The sequence below is a fragment of the Paroedura picta genome, chromosome 8 (assembly GCF_049243985.1).
Source record: "Paroedura picta isolate Pp20150507F chromosome 8, Ppicta_v3.0, whole genome shotgun sequence".
Taxonomy (NCBI): Eukaryota; Metazoa; Chordata; class Lepidosauria; order Squamata; family Gekkonidae; genus Paroedura; species Paroedura picta.
Window position 1 is genome coordinate 15,216,793 of NC_135376.1, and position 18,127 is coordinate 15,234,919.

The window sequence follows — 18,127 nt, forward strand, 5'->3', positions numbered from 1 at the left end:
GTTCTCTCAGAGCTCTCTCAGCCCCACCCACCTCACAAGGTGCCTGTTGTCAGGAGAGGAAGAGAAGGAGATTGTGAACCACTTTGGGACTCCTCAAGGTAGAGAAACACAGGTTATAAATCCCAACTCTTCTTCAAGAAACTGGATTTTTAAAAAATTCGGAAAGTATATGTGTCACTAGTTTACTAAGATCATGGCATCCGGCCATCTCAAACCAGTGGATTGGATCCAGTGGTGCACAAATGGAACCATATATCACAGTTCTGGTTGGACAAGGTCTTGTGTGACGCCCAACACTTTCCCCCTTATGTATAACAGTGCCCAGAAATTGGTTGCACAACATCTTGTGCAAGCAAAATGACAACCCTCAGTGTCACCCGGTGCACTTGGCTACCATGGTTATTTCCCTTGCCTTTCTGCTGACACAACAGCTCTAGCACAAGCAGAAATCTCATGCTGGATCCAAGTCATGGATTCAAATCCTGCTTTGATACAATCCAATTATCCAGAGCCAGCAGTGTGGCCTGTGTTTGGTCATCCTTAGTTTAATTAAGCTTATTCTTTTGCAAGATGTCTGACCCCGGCCATAGACCTCTTTTCAAGTACGGGGAGGGGGGAGGGCATGTCTGACAACAGGAAGTATTCAAATAGTGCAAGGCCAGCTGTTGTCTGGGGTTCTGTGCATCCGGAACAGCACCCTGGCATAATTTGTCTGCATTGTTTTTCTTTTTGGATAGACCAACAAGGTTATAACCACCGATTCATCTAAAATGTCTCTTTGGCTCTTATGGAAGGAATAAGAAGGTATAATTTCCATGTTTGTCCTGCTGGCAACTTCTAACACTGTGTTGGTCATTACTTAGGCAAACAGAAAACCTGCAGCCAATCAAAATAATATGCTTGGCAGAAGAGCAGGCCGAAGCTTAATAGCTTTAGTTTCTCAGCAGAAAGAATAGGATAAAAACGGAATAATAATTTCAGGCAGGGAGGAGCAAGAGATATTGACAATTATTCTTCTGCGATTATTCTCCTGTGAGGTTCACAATATAACGACTGAGGACTAACTTAAAACAGTTCTGTTCTACCGAGCTAGAAGTTAATCAAAAGGGCCAGGATTCTGGCTTCTGCATAATTCCTCCGGGTGTCAGCTCCGTTCTCCCTGGGCCGCCCCAGTTGCTGGGCTAAATATGTTTGACAAAATGGGATGAGAAAGAGGAGATGTGGACACTTTCAAGGGCCTCACTGCTCATAGAGAGGAGGGGCTCAGCATTTCCTGTTTCCCTGGTTTGAGACTCCTCAGCCACCAGCCCGCATTTTGAAAGGGAGTAGTGGCTGTCTTGCTCAGCTGCCGCACCCCATCCTTCCCCCTGTGATGTCATCCTTGGGCAGGCACATCCGAGTGAAATGGCTCTGAGAACTAGGCTTAGCTGCCGCCATCATCATCATCATCATCATCATCATCGCACAAACAATGTGTCTGCATGCGCATTCCAGAGGCACCAAGTGAAAGGCATTGTGTTTACTCCCTTGGATACTTTCCCCCAACTCTCTCCACTGAGTGAAGACTCCAAGCAGCTTATGGACAGGAGAAAGCAACACAAATCTATCCAATGCTACAACTCTACCATGAAGCAACGAAGGAATTCACCAAGGTGAGAAGGGGAGCAGTGCCAGTGGTAATAGCTCTATCCAAGGGCAACAATCTCTCCCCCAGGCACTTCCTTCTTTCCAGGATGCAGCTTCCCTTTGAGCGTTAAGGGGCTGGTGGAGAGGGGCAAAGCATGTGGGCAAAGCTCTGCCCCTGATGGCAACAGTCTCTCTCCAGACGTTTCTATGAAACAGACTTCACTTCATATGGATTCTGACCAATGGAGGCCAATCGACCAGAGCAGAGAAGCTTTCTGTCCATTGTGGTGGTGCTGATGAGGGCTTCTGGCTGTATCATGGTTATGTTGAGCAAAAGGAGAGAACTGGCAGAGTTGTCGTGGTTGGTTAATGCCAGACTGGGATCCGGAGGACCCAGGGTCAAATCCTCACTGTGTCAAGGAAGCTTGCTGAGTGCCCTTGGGCCTTCACCCAGACATACTTCACAGGGTTGTGGCAAGGATAAAGCACAGGGAAAGGAGAACAACGTCAGACACTTTGGGTCCCCATTAAGAAGAAAGGCAGGATACCATAATTGACATAAATGCATAAATAATTTCCCCATCGCCTGTTTAGGTACCAGTGATGTTGTTTAGGTACCAATGCATGGAGGAGCATGAAACAGGTTGACGCATTTCCCCTTTCTCTTTCCTTCATGTGGAGTGCAACTGAAAACAGAAATCCTAACTCCAATTTGGAGAATCCCATGCAGATACCTTAAGAAACCGGCAGCTGTTTCTTTCTGCACAATTTGAATCCTGGTTATTGGGAAAGAAACTATCCCATGTGTCAAAGTGCTCAGACGGCACTGCTCATTTCAGGTAGATCAATGCATGGAATAGATGATAAACGAGGTGGATGCTCATCATCAAGGGGTCCAGTTTTTCATGATGTCTCTAAAACCCAGATCTCAAATAACTCCACTGACTTCAAAAAGGCAACTCCGCAATTAGAGCAATGAAAGGAGTAGACAACGAACTGCACACGGATGGGCACTCATTGTCCTAGAAACAGAACCCTCTATTAATGCATTGGGTGGCCCAGGCTAGACCAATGGCATCAGCTCATGCAAATTAAACAGGATCAGCCTTGGTTCGTATTTGGATGGGAGACCACCAAGGAAGTTGAGGATCGCCATACAGGGGCAGGCAATGGCAAGCCACCTCCACTCATCCTTTGCCTTGAAAACCCTATGTGGCTGCCATGATTTGGTTGTGACTTGATGGCACTTTCCAACACCAACAGTGCAATCCTGAGCAGGGTAGCACTCTTCTGAGTGCACAGAAAACAATGGACAAAAGGGCATAACACTTTGGCACGGAGACATTCCTATCTTGCCGTGTCCTACCTCTAAAGATGCCAGCCACACTTAACAGGGGAAACTTCAAGGACTAAAGCTACCAGACCATGGCCGCATAGCATGGACAACTCACAACAATCAGAGCATAACTCGGGTTAGGATGACCCAGCAAATGTGGCCGTTCTGTTAGAAGCAACACCTTATCTCTGCAGGATGAGATGAAAGTGCCATTTCATTGGGGCATTGGTGAAGAGGACTGGCATGCACTTGCCAACCCCTCTCACCATTTTCTGCGAAGGTGTTTGGTGGCATTTCTCACCCCGTTCTGTTCTCCCAATAAAATGCAATTTGCAATCTTGCAGTATGCCAGTGCAATCCCACAAGAAGCAAGCAGAGAATTATGGAACGTAAAAGTTTTTGTGGCAAGCAATATCGAAACAAATAACTGCGCACTCTTCCGAGGACGGGGAGAGGTTGGCAGGAAATGTGACGGGTGCTGAAGCAAACGCCTAGCTCCCAGATTTTACCTCTCCCTTGTCACACACGGCTTCGTGGCGAGAACATGATAAAAATGATAGTTTGCAGTAAGTAATAAAAGCATACTGATTAGACAAAGGATGACAAAGCTCATAAACGAGAGGTTAGGGAGTTCAAGAAAAATGGATTCGTTTTCAGAGTGGTTCCCCTCCGAATTGAATGCAAAATCCAAAACCTGTGGAAATTTTCCCTCAGCCGTCCAACAAATAGGAGTTTGTTCCTTTGTGTTTTGCAGTTCTGAAACATAATACTCCAGTGCTCTAGTCTGATCGGTGTTTTATACGAGACACTGCAGTAATTCATTTGATTTCAAGAGTAATTCATTTGATTTCAAGAGGCTTTCAAAACTAATCAGTAAGCAGAATGACTTTATCCAGGCATATGTGAAATGTATTTTACTGTTTTCATTGCTGGCACTAAGCTAAGGCTATGTTAGATGAGAACTCATGCTGCAGTCCTATAAAACAGAGTATAAACAAGTCTGTTAACATTTATAGCACATTTATGAAATATAAAATATACATTATATATATCCCATGCAAACAAAATATCAGCTACCTGGATAGATTCCTCCAGGTTTCCATGTAACTTATTAAACAATATTTTTAGGGGGGGGGGAAACCCTCCCTTTCTTTAGTATTTCATCTTAACCAATATGGATGAAAATCCCCCCTGATGAAACAAAGGTATTTCCAGACTATTGTGAAAATGTAGCATTCTCTAAACAGATTTTTGTGTATTCAGTTTCTGGTCTGTAGAAACCAATATTGACACAAAATTCTGCTCTCCTTTAGGTCTCAGACTATCAATTCAAAATTATTTATCCAGTTTAAAGTACATATTTACAACCTCAAAATTCAGAAAACTTGTAAAAGATTGGTCACAACTGCCTTACAATGAAAATTGGTATTTTTTTTTTCTTTTGGCTGTGGGAGTGATCGATAGAAATCTCATGACATGAATACACAAATTAAAGTAAGATCCACTGCACAACAGTACGTGTTATCTTGTCCTGCACTCCTCTAACAAAAAGTACGCCATTTTTATTTTGCATATGAAATCAGTGTTTTAAAATCCTGTGCACTTAAAATCCTATTCAAAACTGTAATGCATTCTTCTACTTCTTAAAATGTTTAGAATAATAGTCAAACACAAATGACATGAAGGGTTGGATTCTATAGATCTGTTCTTGAGTATCAACCACTAATAATGCAGAACAAGGAGGAATACAATCATTATATTATTTGTGTCCTTGATTACTAGTAGTTGCAAGAAGAGGAAACGGAAGCAGGGCTTTTGGAAGCAGTTTCAGAATGTGGATCATTTCTAGCTCTGTCCTGGAGAGGCTTCTTTTGGGAGATCATGACCGGATCTCAAGCCCTAAATTAGAAGAAGAAGAAGAAGAAGAAGAAGAAGAAGAAGAAGAAGAAGAACTGGTTCTCATATGCTGCTTTTCTCTACCCGAAGGAGACTCAAAGCGGCTTACAGTCACCTTCCCTTTCCTCTCCCCACAACAGACACCCTGTGAGGTAGTGAGGCTGAGAGAACCCTGATACTACTGAAGAAGAGTTGGTTCTTATATGCCGGCTTTTATCTACCCAAAGGAGTCTCAAAGCGGCTTACATTTGCTTTCCCTTCCTCTCCCCACAACAGATACCCTATGAGGTGGGTGAGGCAGAGAAAGCCCTGATATCACTGCCCGGTCAGAACAGTTTTTATCAGTGCCATGGCGAGCCCAAGGTCACCCAGCTGGCTGCATGTGGGGAGGTGCAGAATTGAACCTGGCTCGCTAGATTAGAAGTCTGCACTCCTAACCACTATACATGGGCACCCTGGGCAGCTGTCTGGGTCCCCACAGGCCTACGGGCCCCATGCTAACCTATGTATGTACTGGTAGTTTATGATAAGTGAACGGACGAGGTGTTTATATAAGGCCATCTCTGCAATTCTTTATAAAGAAATTTTGCAAATGTTTGTGTTGAACACTTGATTAACAATAAGTAATTTGCCGCAATTTCATATTGTGCCATCTCCGCCTGTATGTTTTACCAAGTGAGTACCATTTATTCGTTGAAATTTTCTGCTTTTCACGTTCAAGGCTCATGTTATATTGTCCAAAAATTTGTGCTGATTAGTCTTTGCTGTACAGCATGTTTTAAACATTTAAACACTGGTCTTGTTGGGGGTACCGATAAAGAGAACTTTAATTTTATCGATAATTTACATTTTTATTCCTGTGAGTGGTTGTGTAGCGGGGACCCCAGTACACTGCTATGCCTGGGAGCCTATAATGCTGTTTAGATGACCTTGATATATAAATTTTTTATTAGTTCAGAATTCTTTCTCTCAAGGAGTGTTAAAAGTATGACACCCTCCCTCCGCAATCCAATGAAGTATAAACTGTTCTATCCCCTCAAAATTCTACCGCCTCATTTTGCTGCCTTTGTCAACCATGCCTTATTCTTTCACAAATTCCCTCATAAAACGTATCATTTACCCCTTTCCCCCATTTTTAACTAACAAGGCCTAATACAACTCTAATCACAGGCCGCAATTTTCACAAAAAGACTCAGGCCTCTGAACACTCTCCTCATCTGTTCAAGACTTTCAAGCCAGTCAGTTCAATCGTGTCTGGATACAGACGTGGAAGCCTGCTGCTGAATGCAGGCTCCCTTTTCTGGATCAGGGCATCCATATTTAAGCCTCTGCCAAATATTCCACGGACTCAATCGCTATTTTTTGGTTCTGAAAGCTTTCTAAAGCACCATTTCAAGCATTCAGGAGCGAGAGAAAGATACAAGGGAAAACGACAGGGAAATGAAAACAAATCAGATCCCCCTTTTGGTCTTTTGACCACTCTGTAAAACGGCTGTTGACCAAGATGAGGAAATTGCTATATTTTCTTGCTACAATAATACTGCACTGACACATGGAAAGGATACCAAGAATGGATTAATCAGATGGAAGCTGGAGATCAAGAATAAACAAACAGAACAAGATTTAAAGGTTTTCAGTGGGATCCAGCTACTTAGCGGATACTGTAGCCGGATACTGTAGCCTTGCGAAGAGAAGTGTGAATTTTTCAGTACAGCTCAAGCTGAAATGAATAGCAGCTCTCATTCCCAAAGTTAAATACCGTCTGTGCGTATAAAACAGTTCATTCATTAGTCCAAGTGTTCCTGTTGTTGCGATCTTGAAAAAGCATTCCCTCGTCCCTGAGTTTGTTCTTCATCGAAACAGAAGCTTTGTGGGGCCACCTAGAGAATTCCCGAGAAATACATCGAGAAAGCTGTAATGCAAATCCCATTTGAAAAGATTACGCAATTTGCACGTTAGCTATTGAATACAGGATGGAGGGTAGCCATTTGGGGCTGCAGGAGAATAGCTGGATCTGAATCCCATAGCACCTTGGAGACTAATATGACTTTCAGGGGATAAGCCAGGTTTTCTCAACAAGCATTTCATGAAACCCTGGGTTTTTTTGTTGGTCCTGGGAACGGGAGTTAATTAATTTTTATATACATTTAATTTTTTAAAAATGTACGGAGTGAATCTGAAGCAACGATAGCGTTACTAGCTGTATTGTATTTTAATTTGACATTTTATTAACTTTCATGGCTTAGACTCTTTTTCCTATTTTAACCTTTGTATATCTAGTGTACTTGAAATGTAATCTGAATTCCGGTCTACCACCGCATTAATAAGACTTAACAAAATCATCAGGTAATATGACCATATAAGGTTGTGTCGACCAACCTCCCACTCTCCAAGTGGCCAATAATAGGCCTGGAGGGGGTGGAAATGGGAGGGGCCCTGGTCATAAAAATGACTTTCAAGGGCATGGCAGGGAGGTGTGGCCTGCTGACACCACAATCAGACAGACTTCAATATGCTTTTACCAACAATGCCCCCCATATACCAAGGAGTTTAAATCCCTCCCCAGCTGGTATGCCAGCTATTTGGTGAATGCTCTCTCCCCCTCCCTTCTCAGGCAGCAGAAGGGGGGATGGAAGGCTGTGCATGAAAAAGCCCTGAAACTTTTCAGATTTGGCCGAATCGAATTAGTTGAATCCGAAAAGGTGAAGAGGGTATTTGTGTGTTTTGGATTCAGACAAATCGTTTCTGGATGAATCTGAAACAGTACATTTATTTTCCTTTTTTTGCACATGCCTAGTGTCCAATATGTTAAATATTTAATAATAATTTTTAAAAAGCATAAAGAATAGGCACTAACAATAGATACGACAACAGAGATTGTCAGCTAGCAGCTCCTCAGCCAAATCTGACCCTTGAATACTGACATTCATTTGCCAAATGCCAACTCAGATGGGATCGACGGGCACAGTATGAATGGCTTCTAAAAGACATCAATGGGCAGTGATGTCAATGGCCTTAGACTAGAGTAGCTCTGGTTAGTATTGTTATTTTAGATTTCCATATAACCTGTGCAAATCTTCTGTTTACACTGGTCTGTCTTCTGCTATAGTGGGAATGACTCCACAACTCTGTCACCTTCTTTGCATGTTGCAAACTGGGGTGGGTGAGTGAGCAGACTGCATGGAGAAGGATGGAGGAAAATGTTCAGCCTTTTGGGTGGTTCTGGTGTCAGTAGCAATTGCTTCCCCCTTCATGCTGGGATCCATTTTATGCCAGAGTAAGAAATGAATGTGGCTTTCCAACAGAATTATTTAACACTAGGTGTTCCCTTGCGTAATGGCACCACAAAGTGGGAGGAGGGACAGCAGCAGATAGACAAGAGAAGGTGAAAAAGGAAATTATTCAATGGCTATATTGTGTTCATTGGCCATTTGCTTCAGCTGTTTCTTGAACTACTATAGAAGTAGTCTGAGGAGGTCATTCTTCACTCAGAAATTCCACTAGGGAAAGTTGCATAATATTGATCCAAGTAGCTATCAAAGCTAATTAAACCTGAACTGCAGCAATCCTCTAATGCCCCAAAAATACATTTAGGGAGAAGAAGCCAATAACATTGGTTCTTCTTCGTGTTTGCTGCCCAATAGGAGGGGATAATGATATTCAAGTGGGAATAAACCATGTTTTGGTCCCACCACCACAGTTACTTTATACAAACATTGACACATAATGGGGAAACATCTCCAGTACTACAAGAATGGATTGTTCCTCCAAGCAAGGTATCTCCAAGGTCCTTTTTGTGACCCTATCTCCCAGAGGTGAACAGATAAACATTTCTGCTGGCTGGTGTGTTACCTTCTTCACAAGTGGGTCCCATCCACTTCTGGAGACAAGTGCATCTCCCACTGCGAACATCGCATTGAGATTTATTGGCACATTGGCATTGCTGAGAGCAGTTGGGGCCGTATCTGTCTGGCCCACATTCTGCAAGGCAAAAACAAAAGTTTAGCGTACCTTAATTTCACAGATTTTCCATTTCATTTCATTCATTACTTTTCAATTTTTTCAAAGAAGTGCTTTTAATAAAGCGATGTGTAGAGTGGTAGGAACAGAAACGAGAAATACACGATCGGTACTTGGATACTTCTGGAACATTCCGTTTCAATGACGCTTAAAATTGGTAAACAACTATTGCGATTGCAATCAGCTGATTAAACTTAACAATATTTCCATCTTCCAAAACTTCAATGAAGATGCATCCTGGGAGGCTGGATTTATTGTCAAGCGAATTGTGCTATGGGCTCTGACATACCCGATGGACCAGGTTCCAATCCCCACCGTAACACGTGCTTTCAATCCTAAACTACCTCACAGGCTTGTTGACAGATTACAGTGGAGGTGAGGAGAATGATGGAAGCTGGTTTGAGTTCTTGTGGTGGAGAAAGAAGAGATATAAATAGAGAGTTTTCGGAGTTCCGCAGGGCCTGCAAGACGGAGCTCATACACCAGGTCTATGGATGAGGCCAGTGCAGAGAGATTAGTTGAAGGCCCCCCCCCCATCTTAAGAAGTTGATATGACCACCTTTGAACATCGTAGTGGCGATTAGTTATGGTACCCTCTCACTGTCCCCACTGGTAGTTGCATTTGATGTATTGACTGCCATTTTGGAATTTTGTACTTTGTATTAATGTTTTTAATAGTGTTTTATTGTGTGCTTTATTGTCACAGAATCACAGAATCATAGAGTTGGAAGGGGCCATACAAGCCATCTAGTCCAACCCCCGGCTCAATGCAGGATCAGCCCAAAGCATCCTAAAGCATCCAAGAAAAGTGTGTATCCAACTTTTGCTTGACGACTGCCAGTGAAGGGGAGCTCACCACCTCCTTAGGCAGCCTATTCCACTGCTGAACTACTCTGACTATGAAATTTTTTTTCCTGATATCTAGCCTATATCATTGTACTTGAAGTTTAAACCCATTACTGCGTGTCCTCTCCTCTGCAGCCAACAGAAACAGCATCCTGCCCTCCTCCAAGTGACAACCTTTCAAATACTTAAAGAGGGCTATCATGTCCCCTCTCAACCTCCTTTTCTCCAGGCTGAACATTCCCAAGTCCCTCAAACTTTCTTCATAGGGCTTGTGGATGGGATTGACTTTGTAACCCGCCACAAGCTGGCTTGCTGGGAGTGGCAGGAAATAAATTGAAATAAATAATAATAATAATAATTATTAATAATAATAATAATAAATTTAGCTGAAGGGGGCAGATAAAAGGTAGGTTGCTTGATAGGCTTCGAATATTCGGCTTAAAACCACACTGCAAATAACCTCCACGGCAAAGTGAGAGACTGAACCCCCTTCTCCCTTTTACATCACATAACTTTTCATTATGGAATAGATTTTTTTGGCATGTGCGTGTGTAGGTGCCCAGGCCAGGTTCCTCTGCCCCATTCTATCCCTTGCCCCGCCGAAGCGGCCATGAATACAAAAGATCTTTTCTTTTCCCCATCCAGCTATCATATAATGAACAATGATCCCCAGACACTTTAGAATCACAACCCCCACGTGTGGGAGAAATTTTTTAAAGTGAGATGCAGACCCTTCAGCTCTTTCAATTAAGGGAATGTTATGAGACAGGCTCTCGCAAACACCTCTGGGCCTGATTTTAATTTAAGTAATAACCACATTTTCATGTTCATAACAATGTGTATTTAAGACATCTGTTTGAAAGTCTGCAATGTTAATTTAGCAGGGTGGGGGCAGGGGGAGGGAAAGCAACCCAATAAAGGCCTGCTATATATTCTCTTGTTTTTTGGGGGTGTTTTTTTATTTTTAGAAATTAACATTATGGTTGTTTAATGGGTGCTTTACCAGAGTTCAAATTAAAAATCAGGCCTTTTATCTTTATAGCTTGTGCCGATGCACAGCTGCTCCTGGTTATATCACAGATGAACTGGGCCTAATTGAAAATAAAAATGCAAATAAAATCGGTCCCAAAACAGCTTTCCCCCCAGCTTTGGGGGGTTGCATTGCCTATTTAGAAGAAAATAAAAGCGAGCTGTAACCCCGCCCCTTGCAGTGAGTACAAACCTTCACTCTTATTTTTTTGGGCTGAGATTCTCTCCCCACCCTTGTGTCCCCCAGTTGGTTAAACAAAAATATAGAGCTGGGGGGGGAATTCCTCTGGATTCATGCTGCCTTGCTCATTTGGGCTGTGTGGTCCCCACTCAAACCGCAAAAGGCTGAAAGATTGAGCTAAGTTGGAATCTTGACCACAGGACGGTGCAGTGAGGAAGAAAAGTATTTCCTTTTCCCCACCTCTTTGGGTTGCACAGACTCCTGAGCTTCCAGCATATTGGGGCTCCTCATTCGCACTGGCTGCATTTGAAAGCCATTCTTGCCGTTTCTTTTAGGAGTTGTGGATCCCAAGCTTGTAAGCAACCAGTTCCTTCCATTCCTTTAGACCAGGGGTAGTCAAACTGCGGCCCTCCAGATGTCCATGGACTACAATTCCCACGAGCCCCTGCCAGCAAATGCTGGCAGGGGCTCGTGGGAATTGTAGTCCATGGACATCTGGAGGGCCGCAGTTTGACTACCCCTGCTTTAGACTCAGGACTGCATTGCAACACTGAGTTGTTGTTGTTGTTGTTTTTATTTGCAATGATAAGTGGAGGAAATTCTAGGTTTACATACCAATGTAAACCATAAATGAACTTGTTTTAGATAACGTCTCCAGGTCCAGTAAAGCTGAGGGCTTTGCTGCATCCTCCAATAGTTTACTCTCTGTCATAGCTACAAGTTAAGGGTTGGAGTCAAAGGTTCCATTTTGCTAACTGTAGGTTCTTCCTGCCGTGGAAGGCTCCGTGTGCTGAAAGAAGACACATGTTGGCAGAACATAACCTTTGGACTAATAACTGCCTGGAAAAAAAAATTGTGAGAATAAATACGGAATGTGAACTTCATGGATCATATCTCTGATTACTCAGAAGAGTGATGCAAAACTGATTGTGATGATACACATATGGACACCCATGTATAAAAGATGATTATGAAATCTTAGTACAGACTGCTCGGTGAATTTGATTCCGACAGGCTCCCTGGGAAGCTTGCTCTTCCATCAGCTTTGTTATCTAATATACACTTGCATTGTCATTATTATGATCTCATATGTTTTCTAGCAACCTACTAAAAGCAAGGGCAGAGGAATTCACCCCCAGATGATGTGAAAAGTGTCTGGGATCCTTGTATCTATGGAAGTGCCTCTTCCCTAACTTCCTCCAGCAAGCAAAATCTGCTCAATGTCCCCAGCCCCAAAGAAGCAGAGGAAGAAGAAGAGTTGTTTTTTATATGCCGCTTTTCTCTACCCAAAGGTGGGTAAGACTGGACTGCACTTGTGAGAAATTATTTTGGAATGTTGCTGTATGGAACATTTATTAAAAAAAAATAAAAACCTATCACAGTAAGGATGAGTAAGGCTCAGCTGGAAGTCTTCCTGATACATTTTCTCAGCTCAAAGTCATGACACAGCAGATATGCATAACGTTTTTTCTGTCTTTTTAATTGTAAAACTAAAAGCAACCACCTTGAGCCTGAGCTGATAGATGGTCTGCTTCACCCTTTCCTGTTCAGGAGGCCTGCTGCTCAATATCAAATGTGCTCTTCAAGAGGAGGGGCCATAGCTGTTTCTCTATATTTTGGCTGAGAATGTTAATTATCCCATCTAGAAAAGCTTCAATACGCATTGGTTTGGCTCCTTTTCTGCTTGCTGGCCACAAGCACGAAGTAAATTCTTATGCTGAGCAGTCTGGCTGTTTGTGAAAGTTTTTCATTAAGCAGTTTGGAGGTTCATGACAGTCAGTTTTTCCTTAAGCAGTTTGGCTGTCTGTGAGCAGTTCAAGCCTGTTTAGTGAGTTACACTCTGTGTATCGAGACAGTTGGTTGCCACCAGCAACATTTCAGGCACACACACAAACTAGGCAGCACGGCTTTCTTTCACACTGCTCGGCAGGCAGTTGTTTAAGCAGCAAACAAACCATTCAGTAAGCCAGACATATATTTTTGAAAAGTCTTTGTAATTTGATGTTTCTCTAAGCTTGTGTAGCTGGTGTTAGTTCACACATGTACATTTTAATCCAGTCTTACAGGGCTCATTGCTCCTTCGCCCATGCACGCATAATTTAATTACCTGATCCTACTATCCATGACCCTGGGGAAGAATCGATTTCACCTACTTTGCAGACCTAGAAGCAGCCACAAGGAGGAAGTAAATGAAATGCCACCAATCACAGCTACTAGGTAGCCACAAAATTGTTCGGCAGCTGCAAAACTGTTCGGCAGCTCTTCAAGTCGGACCGCAGCTGTCAAAAACGGTATGTTTGCCTGTCGAACACATTCTCCAAGAAATTCGTGACACTTCTAATCCCTTCCCCTTGTAGCTTCTCTAAAACTCACAGATTCCTGTGGCTTTTTAATACTTTAAAAAAGCATTAGGAGACTCTTAGCATATCTCTGCTGTGTTACACCTAGCTTGGCTTTTACTGGAAGTGAATGTTTCTTTTATTCATACAGTAATGGTATCTCCCATTGCTGGACCTACAGGTATATAGCAAGCAAGTGTGTGTGGGAACAGTATGATAAACATCATGTTTTCTCACCTATGTCACATCTGTCCCCCATCTTGCCAGGCAAGCAAGAGCACTTCCCAGTCACTGGATCACACCAAGCTAATCCTTCACAGTCACACCGGTGTTGACATTTATCGCCAAACCACCCAACAGTACAACCTGAAGAAAAAGGGCATTTCAATTTTTCTGAAGAAGAGTTGGTTTTATACCATGCTTTTCACTACCTGAAGGAGTGTCAAAGCAGCTTACAATCATCTTCCCTTCCTCTCCCCACAACAGACACCCTGTGAAGTAGGTGGGGCTGAGAGAGCTCTGACAGGACCACTCTGTGAGTACAGCTCTATCAGGTGAGGAGCCCAAGGTCACCCAGCTGGCTGCATGTGGAGGGGCAGGGAATCAAACCCCACTCTCCAGATTAGAATGGTTTCATGAATGGGTAGGAATTAATTATTTTTAGATATATATTTACAAAAATATTTAACATTTTCCGGGTGATATGACCATATCAACCCAACCAACCCCCTATCCCAAAATGGCCAATGATGATTCTATGATTTAGGGCAGAGCTTCCCATCTATTCAGTACCACCCCCACCTGCCTGCCTGTAAAAGAACTTGAAGCCTGCCACGTTAATACTTAATTACTTCATGTCTGCAATGTATTGGAGTGTTTTATATCATGTGTTTTTTAAACAGACAGAAGGGATATAAATAAATTTTAAGATATGTTAAGAAATTACATTACAAAGCCATACAGCATTTCTGTGACGATGTATGCAAAATATTATTTTCAGCAGATAAAAAAGATCTGTCCCTGGCTTTAACTTTTGGGCAATTTTAAAATAAGACATCAATATACGTACCCTTTTCACACTGTACACCTTGGAAGCCAGGAAGACAAAGGCACTGCCCAGTGGTTGGAAGACAGGTAGCTCCATTTTTGCAGTGGCACAGATGTTGGCACTGGAGACCATAAAATCCAGAAGGGCAGGCTGAGAAACAAAATAACTGGATTAGTTTCAGAAGCATTGCAGTTCTCATAGGATGTTGCCCAGTGATTTCTCACATTTATATCCCAACCTTTCCCCAAGAAGCTCCAGAAAACAGTGTATATTGTCTGGGGATTTACGGATGATATGTTTTATTGTATGTTTTTATGGGGTTTTATATGTCTGCAACTTGCCTCGGGCCTCCGGGGAGAGGCGAGGAATAAATCTAAATAATAATAATAATAATAATAATAATAATAATAATAATAATAATAATAATAATAATAATAATAATATTGAGGATCTGCAACTTATTCCAATTAAAAATACAAGCTGTGTCAAAATTTGGTATACCAAGGCCCATTTCTTTTACCGAAATGATACATTCTAGCATTTCTGAAAACTGATCAATAAATCACAAAGTTTCTCCATTCCAAACACTGGTTGTTGCAAGCCATATGTTAGAAAGGGGCAACACACACACAGTCTCCCAATATGTAATTTACACAGGTGTCTCAAGAAATCAAAAAACGTTAAAGATGGGTATCAAGGTGCCGCCTGATACTATACGTGCATTAAGTAGAAAAATGAAAATATTAAATATACTAAAAATACATGTATTTATTTACAACGAAAGTTAGAAACACTACAAGGCCTCGATGATAGCCTCACTCTAAAAGCTATTCTAAAATTCACAAACATGGACCAAATTTAATTATATAAATTTAATTATTTAATTATAAATAAATCAAATAAATAAATGGCCTAGACCAAATATGTTTCAGTGCAACCGCCTTCCTCAGTGATACGTCAGGATATATCAGGATACTTTCCTTTGTAAAATACATAGGCTTCAAACATGTATTACATAGACTCAAATAATGAAAAAGACACAGTAGAAACTATAGTAATATACACTTTAACTCAGGGCTAGGTTGGAATTGAAGAGGCCTCCATATCCATCACTGTAGGCCCTGGTTAGATAGAGTGGTACTAAGGTGCTGTCTCTGTAGGCACCTTCCTTGCAGTGTCCTGGTCAGTAAACAATCAGATATGGCGTGGAGTCAATCACATGTATTGTATGCAAAGGAATATACACAGGCGTACCCTAGGCTCATGGCTTTTCTCCTTTGGCTTGCACCTCTAGCTGCACCCAGGCTGTAAGTACCTGCAGGAAGAGGAAGACGGTGCTTCCAGATGGATCTTCCATACTTCCTACCTGCCATCACAAACTGCAGAACGTGCTCAAAGCTGCCCTATACTGAACCAGAGGACTAGTTGATCACAGTCAGTACCGACCGCTCATCAGACCTTTCACATCACTGGCCATCAGGCCAACTGGAGATACTGGGGACCGAACTGGGGACTTTCTGCATGCTGAGCAGATGCTCCGCCACTAAGACGGCCAGAGTCCACCAAACTAGGCTTGGACACCACGACGTTGGTTTGCTCCTCAAGGCGGTTTCATGTGATGCAAAAACAAAGCCTTCCTGGTTTATTCCCGTCTTGTTCTGCACCCTTTGTGTGCTCCTCGGCTACAAAAGAATGAAGGGGATGAAATCGGGGTTTGCCGAGTGAGCACCTGAGAGCCGAATTCTCGTTTCTTGAATGAAGAGTTAAAATAAATGATGGTTTTTCATTATGTCTGAACTGATACAGCAGAGAATTTAGTGTGTGTGTGTGGGTGGGGGGGGGGAGGTGGACAGTGTTTTTGGTGGCATCTCTGTTTCATCATGTGCACTATCCATTATGTGTAATGTTTGCCTTGGCGCTCAGCCTATAACATCCACAGACATGAATGCAGCATCGATGGCACAAAAATCAGGCCCTGCTCTTGGCTGACTACTTACTATGTTCACAGGAATGTCCATAATAACCTTCTGGGCAATGACAACAGCCTGTAAACCTGTCACAGGTTCCATTATTCTGGCAAGAGCAATCTAGCTGACAACCAGAACCATATTTTCCAGGAGTACATTCTGGGAGGGAGAGAGAGAGAGAGAGAGAACAGATGAATGCCCACTTACTTGGCTAAACCACAAGAACTGATCAAGACACACCTCCTCCTCCTAAAGTCAAAAGGAAGATCTCATAAACGCATTGATTTCCTGTATCCACTCTGCAAACTCACTAGGAAATGCATTCTTCTTCACATTCAAAATGGGATTCTTTTTTTTATAGATAACCCAGCTGAGGTCTTAAGAAGAATTTTTTGAACACCCTGGGGGATTTCAAATTGTTAGGTAAGCGACCACAACTATCTCATCACAAAATATTTAATGAATAACGAGTTTGCATTTTCCTTGTAGTTCTATCACTCCGGCAAGCAAGCTACCTCAGAGGGAGCTCTCTCTCACCCCAAGGTCACTGGGATCAAGCTTGCATTGGCTCAGATGGCTCCATCTTTGCTACATGCTGGTGCTTGGTTGACCTGAGTCCTGCGAGAGAACAGCATTAGCTGCTCTCAGGGGAACTTTTTGCTCCCCAAACTTGTTAGCAGTGCTTATCTTCGTGGCCTGGGTTGATTCTTCTCCCCACTAGAAGCCAGGTGCAAGAAGTAAAGCTATTTTTGACCCTACTTTTTACTCTCCAAAGGAGTCTCAATGTGGCTTACAATCACCTTCCCTTCCTCTCCCCACAACAGACACCCTGTGAGGTGGGTGAGGCTGAGACAGCCCTGATATCACTGAAGAAGAAGAAGATTTGGTTCTTAGATGCCGCTTTTCTCTACCCGAAGGAGTCTCAAAGCAACTTACAATCACCTTCCCTTCCTCTCCCCACAACAGACGCCCTGTAAGGTAGGTGAGGCTGAGAGAGCTATGAGAGAACTTGGATCTCTCATGTTGGTTCTTTCAGAACTTCTGTGAACCCATGGAGACCCTGGCCAGGATCCATGACAAAGCTCGACATGATTGCTGGGAAGAGCTGTGAATGGGTTCTCCAGACACAGAGAAAAGAACAGCCACACGCATTAGAACTGCAGCCTGCTCAAGCAGAGTTTTGCTGAATGAAAAATATCCTCCCTCCAAGTGGCTATTACTGTTGTGAGAGAAAAAAGACTGGTGTTAATACGAGGTGAAAACAACATCTGTACCTGCCCAGTGACAGAAGAGAAAATGGAACGGTACCTTTCTCACAGTATTTTCCTGTCCAGCCAAGACCACAGGTACACGTCCCGTTCACCGGATCGCAGGCTCCACCGTTCTGACATAGGCATTTTAGCAGACAGTAAGGGCCGAATCTTCCCTGGGGACACACTACAGTAAATTAACAAAGCTTTTTTTTAAAGAAGAAGAAGAAGAAGAAAAATAGTATAACAATAAAACGGATGCAACAAAAAAGGGGAACTACCCTCAACAACTCTCAAACCGAAGTCTTCTGTGTGGTATAACTAACACTGGGGCTCAGTAAAATAGCATTTTGATCCAGCCACACAATCAAAATTCCCTGCCCAGACAACCCTCTCTTCAGTGACAGAAGGGGACGGCGCCACGGAAATGTACAGAAGTTGCCAAATGAACTGGTGAAGTCAGAGTTATTGATGGGATGATGGGCACATGCCCCAGTACATTTTGAATCTGAGTGGCCTTCCTTGGCAGAACAAATTAGGTAAACCATTAAAAGACTGCTGAAATCCACCCTGTCAGTGGAGGACAGGT

General features: G+C 42.7%; 1 protein-coding gene across 7 annotated transcripts in view; it reads right to left on the bottom strand.

The window, feature by feature from the left end:
* Window positions 1-3,965: 3,965 nt before the first annotated feature.
* Window positions 3,966-18,127, bottom strand: part of LOC143843009 (uncharacterized) — a 228,529-nt gene continuing 214,367 nt past the window's right edge. For 5 of the 7 annotated variants that reach the window (XM_077348484.1, XM_077348485.1, XM_077348482.1 and 2 more), the window contains 6 exons: window positions 17,597-17,725; window positions 16,319-16,447; window positions 14,343-14,471; window positions 13,511-13,639; window positions 8,711-8,839; window positions 3,966-6,738 (listed from right to left, as the gene is read on the bottom strand). In XM_077348484.1, the coding sequence (XP_077204599.1) occupies window positions 6,710-6,738; window positions 8,711-8,839; window positions 13,511-13,639; window positions 14,343-14,471; window positions 16,319-16,447; window positions 17,597-17,725 (674 nt within the window). In that variant the 3' untranslated portion in view covers window positions 3,966-6,709. Of the gene's footprint in view, window positions 6,739-8,710; window positions 8,840-13,510; window positions 13,640-14,342; window positions 14,472-16,318; window positions 16,448-17,596; window positions 17,726-18,127 lie in introns of those variants that run through there. The other 2 variants (XM_077348486.1, XR_013233425.1) reach the window with 2 other exon arrangements.